Source organism: Conger conger, chromosome 19, assembly GCF_963514075.1.
Source record: "Conger conger chromosome 19, fConCon1.1, whole genome shotgun sequence".
Lineage (NCBI taxonomy): Eukaryota > Metazoa > Chordata > Actinopteri > Anguilliformes > Congridae > Conger > Conger conger.
This window is the reverse complement of record NC_083778.1, coordinates 4,987,989-4,997,988: the sequence shown is the minus strand read 5'-3', so window position 1 is coordinate 4,997,988 and position 10,000 is coordinate 4,987,989. Positions and strand designations below refer to the sequence as shown.

The following is a 10,000-nucleotide window of genomic DNA, read 5'->3' as shown; positions in this document are numbered from 1 at the left end:
CTGATTGAAACATTATTTTGCCAATTAAACCATTAAGAGCAGAAGTTGGCACAAAATCCTGAAGCGGATCGACCCTTGCTGTGCACCCCTGGTCCTGACCCACCAGACCCCACTTTCAACGGTGAACAGAACCAAAATAAATCCAGCAGCACCGAGTATGAATTTACAAATGCACATTTTACAGCACTGAATTCACAGCCACACTGACAGCAATCACAGAAATGAATGCAGAATACAGTACAATACAGCAGTTACAGTGCCTCTATGCAACCGGCTCTTGCAGTTACCCAAATCTGGCCTGTTACCATATGTCCCCCCCCAAAGTGCAGCTGAAATATATACTTCAGTTTTAAACCTGTTTTTTGGCATTATGCCACCAAAGGGCCAGATTTCACTTGGTGCGTGCCCTAGGCCTCATGGTTAGCATGCGTACCAAGTTTCATGCTCACAGATAAAATGGTTGGAGATATATGGCTATTCAAAAACAGGGCGGCAAGCATCAATGTTCTCCTATCAGCACATGTATATCTACACGGAACATTAAGCAAAACTGTGAACCATGTAAAGGAGAAGCCGTGTGTGTGTGTGCGTGTGTACATGCGTGCGTGTGCACGTGTGCGTGTGTGTCTGTGTGTGTGTGCGTGTGTGTGCATGTGCGTGCGTGTGTGCACATGTGTCTGTGTGTGTGCGTGCGTCTGTGTGAGTGTGTGCGCGCGTGTGTGTGCGCATGTGCGTGCGCGCGCGTGTGTGTGCACGTGTGTGTGTGTGTGTGTGCGCGTGTGTGTGTCTGTGTACATCGGGTTCAGGAGAACTCTCTTCAGTTTCAGCTGAAGACACTGATTTCTAACAAGATAGCCTGAGCCGAGAGTTCACCGGTTCACGCCACAACCCGCTGACTCGAATAAAAGCCCTTTTTCAAACGGCAGTGGAATTTCCCCGGCTCCCGGGCGGCCCCCTCATCACCACAGCGCTCTCCCAGCAGTTCCTGAACCGTGCGCTTTATCTCGGCCAAGAGAGGAACAGCGGCAACAAACACCCTCAAACCACAACACTGTTCATCCCTCCCCCTTCTCTGTGAACGCGCCGACATTGAAATGCCATTGGCTGTGGCAATTAGAACCAAATTTTCAACCAATGAGCTTGAATCATATACAGCTATATGATGTTTTGTTAAAGAGTGCGGGCCGTCAACTGCATATTTTGAAACCTGAATTTACTCTACTATAAACCGGACTATAAACACAGGCGTCAGTGAGTCAACATGTCAGTGAGCCTTTTTCAATGATAGGAAGGGATTTACAATGGTCTTATCGCAATGTTTTAACACAAAAATCTTATTTATTGTACCTTTAAAGGTTAAAGCTTAAAGTTTAAAGGTTTAAACTGATTTTCCTCTGGGTGTAAATCAGAGCAGGGAGGGAAAGGACAGGTGAGTTGGGGAGCCGCACTCGCATTCGCACTCGCACGCGCACACTCACACTCACGCACGCGCACGCTCACGCTCACGCTCACAACCACACACACTCACACCACACACACACACACTCACACTCACAACCACACACACTCACACCACACACGCACACGCACAGACACAGACACGCGCACGCACATGCACACACAGACACAGACACGTGCACACACGCACACAGACACACACACACAACCACACACACTCACACCACACACGCACACACGCACACGCACAGACACACACACACAGACACAGACACACACACACACACACGCACAGACACACACACGCGCACGCACACGCACACGCACACGCACACGCACGCACGCACAAGCACACGCCCACGAGGCCCTTCCAGCCGGAAAATGTTCAATCGAAACATTTTTAAATGAAAGGAATTTGAAGACTCTGTGCAATGCATGCGTCGGAATGTCTGTGGGCTGGCGGTGCTAGCTGTTTGTCATTTACACTCTCGCAACAATAAGAATTCTTTGCTTTTTTTTTTTTGCCGATCAAGTTTGCATGTAAGCCTGCTGGAAAGCTTTTCACACTTATGATTAAGAAGTAAAAAATGGTTTCGTTTTTACAATTCAGGTTTGAACAGTCATTTATTTTTTTATTGTGTATGTTTAACTGTAAAACTACTAAAGGTTAAAAAAATAATTCATTAGCCTGGTGACCCAAAGCCACACCTACCTCTTATCTAGTACTGAGGCCTGGTCACAAGACACAAGAACACCTGCAGTTTCAATGTCTGAGAGCTGAGAACACACACTGCCACTCTCACTCTCACTCTCACTGTCACTCAGTCACTCACACACTGCCACTCACACTCACACTCACACTCACACTCACACTCACACTCACACTCACACTCACACTCACACTCACACTCACACTCACACTCACACTGCCACTCAGTCACTCAGTCACTCAGTCACTCAGTCACTCAGTCACTCAGTCACTCAGTCACTCACTCACTCACTCACTCACTCACTCACTCACTCACACTCACACTCACATTACCTGAAGTTCACACCACGCCACTTCCACGGTGGTGTCCGTGTCCAGACCCTTGTAGACGGTCTTGAAAGCGCCCCGCCCGATCTCAATGTCGAACTTGAGGAACCGCCCATCGGGGGAGGTGCCCACGGCCTTGGTCTCCGCCTCCTCGATGTCTTCCAGAACCTTCTTCTCCGCCCGGGCCTTGGCCGTCTCCCTCTCTCCCTCCTCCCCCGGCTTCTCCGCCCCCCCGGCCGACTCCGCCCCCCCGGCCGACTCCGCCTCCGCAGCGGGCCCCGCCCCCGCCCCCGCCCCGGGCGGGAGGGAGACGCCCCGCTCGCGGCCCTCCTCCGGCTCGCTCCGGGGGGGGGCGGGGGGGTTGGGGCCGAGCGGCGGGGCGTGGCGGGGCAGGTCCAGGGCGGTGGCGTTGGAGTCGCTCACCACGCTGCGGCGGATGAAGCGGTGCTCGGCCGCCTTCGGGTCGCGGTCCGAGGCCAGGCCCAGACGCTCGCACACCAGCGAATCCGAGCAGTTCCTCTGAGGCGCGGGCGGGGCCCCCGCGGCCCCGCCGGGGCTGTCCGACATCTTTTACGAAGAGCGAGGGCGGTCGGCCACTCGGAGGACGGACAGCGCGGTCGACCAATCAGCCGCTCCTCCGCGTGCTGAAGAGCGTCTCTTCCATGGAAAGAATGGAGGCACCAGAATGAAGCCAGGAAATGAATACCTTCTGTAGTCTGTCACAGCGCCCTCTGCTGGTATGGTTAAAGATTATCCTTGTAAGGCACACAGCGCCCCCTGCTGGTAGTGCGTAATCCTAGCGAGTCATCCTTGCTCAGTCAGGCTAGGTGTCCAGGAGCACAAGCGTTCCTTTACCAATGAACAAGGCACTGTCACATGAGTCCTCTCCGTCCACTCCGCACTGACCCTGGATCAGCCATCAGGTAGAGAGGACTGGGCTCTGCAGCTGCTGTCTGTCACTGCGAGCTGCACTGGGATCAGTCTGCAGCCAGGAGCGCTGAAAAGGGAGGGAATGACAAATTCGATTGAGTGCCTCAGCTTCACAGTGTCGTTTTATTCTCAGGAAACAAGCTGGGAATGACCCTCAGTGACCTGGATGTGGTTTTGCCCAGGAAACAAGTGAGGAATGACCCTCAACAACCCAAATGTTATGCTACCCAGGAAACAAGCAGGGAATGACCCTCAGCGACCTGGATGTGGTTTTGCCCAGGAAACAAGTGAGGAATGACCCTCAACAACCCAAATGTTATGCTACCCAGGAAACAAGCGGGGAATGACCCTCAGCGACCTGGATGTGGTTTTGCCCAGGAAACAAGTGAGGAATGAGCCTCAACAACCCAAATGTTATGCTACCCAGGAAACAAGCATATGAAACAAAATGGTGGTGCTAGAGAGCTAATTTCCTGTTTAGGCATAAGCACCACGTTGATTTTTCTGATACTTGGTAAGTTGGTAGTAGGGCACCCTTAACAGCCATTGCTGGAATATGAAGATGATTAGCCACACTGTGGTGTTAAAACAAGCTAAAATGTGTAAAAGTGCCTCTATTTTAAACAGGCACCCGTGTGGACACACCTGAACCAGGCGAGAGCCGTGCATCAGTGCGGCATTCTGTCCACTGCAAACCAAGGGTCCTTACAGGCAAACGCCTACATCTGCCTTTCAGGAATGCCGTTCTGTTCCCCCATTCTGGAGCACAGTACAGATATCTAATGTTTAACAGAGCGCAGTAGACCCAATGGCAGAACCTTGTACAAGACGACACATAAAACACCGGCTAATGTGGACAGGGTTACTGCAGCATTACATCAACTTGGGCAGTATAGGTCAGAGATTGCCCTTTATGGTGACAGTCTTGACCAGGGGTGTGTATGCAGGATTTTCCTGCCACTAGTTACCCTGGCTCAATCAGTTAATTAGCTATATGCACCATGACGGTCACTGTAAATTAGACCACAATAAAATGCTCCAAGACCAGAACATTTATCAGCGCATGCTATAAATGACGGATCATGTAAACGGTTGGGCTAATTACGTCATTAAGAGCAGAATTGGTGAGAAATCCAGAAACAGTTGTTCATACAAATGTCACACAGCAAGATGTGATCGAGCTAATTAGGTAATCAGGAGCAGAGGCTGGCACAAAATCCCGAAACGTTCGGCCCTTGTTGCGCACCTCTGGTGTAAACACAAAGACTTGGACGTCCAGAAAACCGAATCCCACATTTCTGCCCCGTTCAGCACATCCAAACAACTGCTTGCGCTGCAACCAATCTTTTACAAGGCACCGCGAGAGATACTACCGGTTCAACCTACGCAAAGAGCAAAGCTATCAATGTCTTCGATGTTCTCAGAGAAATAGTTAATGCTTATCAGGCAGACAGTAGACCTTGTCCTTGTACACTTGCTGCCTCCAGTTAAAAAGAAGCACATTCTATTGCACAGTAACTACTGGTAAAAAGACCGATACTTCGGCTCCTACTTTAACAACGCTCTTACTTTGCATCTGTAATGGTTCTGAGGTATACATGTACACATTGTATAATGTACAATGTATAACGTTGTTTGCAAAGCGATGGCATTTGCAACACATATTAAAAAAACGAATTGCATTTAAAACACTCAAGACATAAACGCCGCTTATCAGCTTGCTTGCCGAAATAACCATTGTCCTGGTAAAAATCTTGCACATAACGTGCACGTGCAACAGCGCTACTTGAGAGGCCTCAAAATAATCATCTGTACCAACTAGACTGGCCGAATGGAGATGAGATGCGCAGTTTCATCTATACCATAGGTGCGCAGAGGCGATCTGAGATAGTGGCTACGGCATCGATCAGTCACGCGCATTTATCTTGCCGTCAAATTCAACGTGGATTAGTCGGGTAACCATAGCTGCCAACGGTAGGCTGCTGCTTAATGACGTCAGTACTGGTTGGGAATTTAGCAAGCACCGAGCCGGCCAAAAAAAGGAGTCTAGACCATGATGAATCGTATACAAGTTCCACTTTGCCTAGAAATAACCGAGTAGGCATTCAGCCCATTACCGCTCTAAATAGGCTATAATCCAAAGGGAGCTTTGGAGTTCGTAGATAAGAACGTTCTCCATCCCCACAGATAAAAAGAAATCCGAGACGCCGACGGAGCCAGGTGAAACTAACAGCATTGGCTATGTGTTTATTTGTTAATGTTTCATCCCTTGACCTAGTTTGCAGAATTTGATTTATTACCTATATGGTTGTCTGCCAATATCTAAACATCTGGTCTGACGCGGATTTATGTTTTTGGAGAATGTTTGTAACATCGGGCTTTCCACGGAGCTGATTAGCCAATTTGTTTCAATTACCTTTCTTAGTAACCAGCGTTTCTTAACCGGAGATGATTCATGGGGCCTCTGAAACATATAGGATCTCCAGCCCTCTTCGTCTTCTGTAGGCTATGAGGTAAAAGTATCCGGTGATCATGTGGAATCGGTGGCAGTTTGTCTCGTATAACTTCAACAATCATTAAGTTTTCACCACGACAGGAAAAGACGATGGTCAAATTGGAATACTTGTCTCAGATGACCAGCATAATATCGTCGACAGATTATTTTGAGCACTTCATCCCCTTCTTGGTGAAAGTGCAGCAGATGGCTATGATGAGGCGCAGATCGCTTCCCCTCCACAACAGTCGCGTTGACCTTTTGTCCTTTTGTTGTTCGCTAGCTAAACCATGAACAAATAAAAACGAACAACTGCTAAAATCCCGTACGATTCGTCCTTTTTTACGCCACGGTTAGTATTTGAAGGTCCTTTGTCTCGGCTGCCAGCAGTGTAAATAAGACCGTTGCGAGTTTCCACGTGCGCTGACCCTTCCTTCTGTTTGGTTGTTTTTACTGATAATGATTTCATCTGAAAAGCGGAACGTTGTGTCAGACATACGCTGCCTTTTTCCCATCCGCGCCAGCCCGACGCTTTTGTTGTGGCGCCGAGAGTGAATGCGGGTCTTCCACCTGAATGGTGACGGTCACTATCGGCCAGCCCTTCTTTCTGACAGAAGGGGGAGGAGAGCCGTTTTCTGCGCACCGCGCACCGGGGAACTGACACATGGTGCTGAAAAACCCGTGCGCATTTATTCGTGCTATAAGGTAACGACACGGATCTGAACGACTGTATAAAATAAAGCCACAGGCTCTGTTCACCACGTGGTGGGCAGCTTGCAAAGTAGTTGGCAAGGTGACAGGTAGATATCCAATTAGCTAGCAAGGTTTGTATCCGAGTAAAGACAGGGTAGCTTTGCGTGCCATTTCTTTCCGGCTATAGTGGTGAAATCGAGATTCTCGCTTGTATAGGCTACGTCGACAGCTCGCTATCCTAGTCCTCGAAACAGAATGTCAAAAACAAACAGACAAGCTTTAATTTCATTCACACGGTTCTGACGTAGTATGTATATTTATTATTTATAATCGGGAGAACACTCACTCTGTGCCCGCGCCAGCTCCTCAGGTGTACCTGCGGTGACTTCTTAAATGCCTACTGCGCATGTGCGATAGCAGCATCAGCACATTTTCTTGCCTTGAAAGAGCACAACGCAAGCAAGGTAGTAGTGCTCGCTACCGTTTTAAAGGCGCATACGATTGCGCGCCGATGCTTGGACTGCGCAGGAAAACACATTTAATTAACCCTGTGAAATGCAGTTCTGAAACTCACTTGGACAAAAAATGTCTGCCAGATGAATAAAAGTGTTAATTATTCTGCTTGTCTCGTCTCCCCAGTTTTGGGAAGTCTAATACAAAACATATAGGGACAGTATACGACATCAGTAACAGGAATTTGATTAAACAAATCAGAGGCACAACTGCTTTAAAAATGTAGCGAATCTTGCAGATATAAAATTGTAATTAACACTAATTCAGTTCATGGCAAATAGTGTTGACCAGTGTAATGATTTGCAATCATTTGCTGAAATGCCATTCTGTTTTGAAACACAAATCCCACATTATAGAGTAAATGGTACAAAACACAGACCACACGACACAGACTGGAGACACACAGAGACCACACTATAAGCGCCATGTTGGTGTTGCATGAAGCTGTAGGTGGGTTCATCACTGCCTGCCCAGCACAGTCAAAGGTGACCAGATTCAACATCAAAGGCAGGTCTGTAATGGGTGATGTTTTTGTACTTGCCATTTCGCTGACGCTTTTATCCAAAGAGACTTACAGTTGATTAGACTAAGCAGGAGACAATCCTCCCCTGGAGCAAGGGCCCAACAGCTATGTGGATCCTATTGTGGCTACACTGGGGATTGAACCGCCCAGTCTTGTACCTTGACCACTACGCTACAGGCCGCCCTACTACTCAGTCAAAGGTGACCAGATTCAACATTAATGGCAGGTCTGTAATGGGTGATGTTTTTGTTCTACTTCATGCTGGTTATTTAACAAATGAATTTCATTTATATACAGTGACCACACAACACCAATTATTTGGTGAGTTATTGACCAAAGCACAATTCCCAGGGCAAAGCCATTGCTGAGGAGTAGTTGTTGGGTTGAGTTGCAGAGTGAATGCTGACTTAAGCTGTGAGATAGGGTTGGGTTAAGATGTCCGGTTGCATCCGGTTAAGCTGTAGGATAGGTGTTGGGTTATTATCGTTTATTGTTGCGATAACATGTAGTTTAGTGTCGGGCTAATTTGTAGGATAGGTGTTGGGTTACACTCCAGTTTATTGTTGTGGTGGTTCGATCCCCGGTGTAGCCACAATGAGATCTGCTAGGTCGTTGGGAGCAAGGCCCTTAACCCTGCATTGCTCCAGGGGAGGATTGTCTCCTGCTTTGTCTAATCAACTGTAAGTTGCTCTGGAAAAAAGCATCAGCCAAATAAGGGGGGAGAGAGACTTAACATAGTAACGTTAACATAGTTTAGTGTTGGGTTAAGCGGTCAGATAGGTGTTGGGTTACAACAGCACTACTGAAAACCATGTCCTGCGGGCCGCAGTGTCTGCAGGTATTTGCTCCGACCGTGTGCTACACCACCTGATTTCACCAATTATTTCACCTGCTTCGTTCAGATGAGCAGCAAATGAATGAAATCAGGTGGTGTAGCACACGGTTTGAGCAAACGCCTGCAGACACCCCCGCAGGACGTGGAATTGAGTAACACTGGGTTACTTTATAGTAACCCCCCCCCCCCCCCCGGTAACTCTTATTTTATAGCCAGTTAATTACCTTGTACTTACTGTGTAAATACCAGGGACTTATTCGGTAACTATTTTGATTTCAGAGGCAAGTACATTGAAATGAGCTGTAAAACGGGCATACATACTGTAGTACATACATATGGTACTCACAGACTTTGCTTCACAGCACTTGCCGCTGAAAGCAAAGTACTTACCTGATAATTACACAAGTAGCTGTGTACTTACCCAGTAAATACGAGGTAATTAACAGGCTGTAAAGCAGTGTTTCCCAACTCCAGTCCTCGGGACCCACATGCCAGAAGGTTTTTGTTGTAACCAGTAACTCACACACCTGATTTAATGATTGAACCAATCAAACCACAAAAATGCCCTTGATTAGTTAAATCAGGTGTGTGAGCTACTGGTTACAACAAAAACCTTCTGGCAAGTGGGTCCCGAGGACTGGAGTTGGGGAAACGCTGCTGTAAAGCCTGAGGCCCTTTACTTGAAGATTTATTGACCAACAGTCAGCCCCCACAGCAGTAGCACGGCACGCATGAAAACCAAGCCTAACGTAGTGACCCAGTCCTCTCCCCCGGGTGGTTCCTGAAGGCCTGAGGCCCGTCCCGAGAGGCGGGGGTAGGGGGCCCAAGTGCGCGCATCTGGATTGGCTCCAGTGGCCGGAGGGAGGCGAAACACGGGGCCGCAGGGGAGCGGGCCCTGTGACCTAAGGGGCCGTCTGTCTGTTCCACTCCAACACCCCGTCGGCAGATTTCTCACAGGGCTGGGAGAACCCGAGGGAAAGGGGGGGGGGGTCGCAGCGGGGAGCTGCTGCCAGATTTGGGATGTTATACAGCAACAGCCTTCAACATGGCAACAGGGCTCAGCCAATGAGCAGAGCCGAGGAGCTCACGCTCTGACAAACACCGCCAGGAAGACAGTGCTCAACACTACACACTACAAGACACACTCCACATATAACACTACACACTACACACTACATATAAGCGGGCGACATGGCTCAGGCAGTAAGAGCAGTTGTCTGGCAGCCAGAGGGTTGCCGTTTCGATCCCCGCACGGGCTGTGTCGAAGTGTCCCTGAGCAAGACACCCAACCCCCAAATGCTGCTGACGAGCTGGTCGGCGCCTTGCATGGCAGCCAATCGCCGTTGGTGTGTGAGTGTACGTATCAATGGGCGAATGAGAAGCAATAATTATACAGCGCTTTGGATAAAGGCGCCATATAAATGCCAACCATTTATCATTTAAATAACACTACACACTGCAATAAACACTACACATAACAAGACACACTACACTACACATAACACTACACACTGCACA

The 10,000-nt window shown here is 48.6% G+C and overlaps 1 protein-coding gene across 1 annotated transcript in view; it reads right to left on the bottom strand.

Annotated features, from left to right (window-relative positions):
* The window catches only part of LOC133119291 (serine/threonine-protein kinase WNK1-like), a 24,515-nt gene extending 21,454 nt beyond the window's left edge, over nucleotides 1-3,061 (bottom strand). The window contains exon 1 of the mRNA XM_061229820.1: nucleotides 2,501-3,061. Within this exon, the coding sequence (XP_061085804.1) occupies nucleotides 2,501-3,061 (561 nt within the window). The remainder of the gene's footprint in view (nucleotides 1-2,500) is intronic.
* Nucleotides 3,062-10,000: the final 6,939 nt, after the last annotated feature.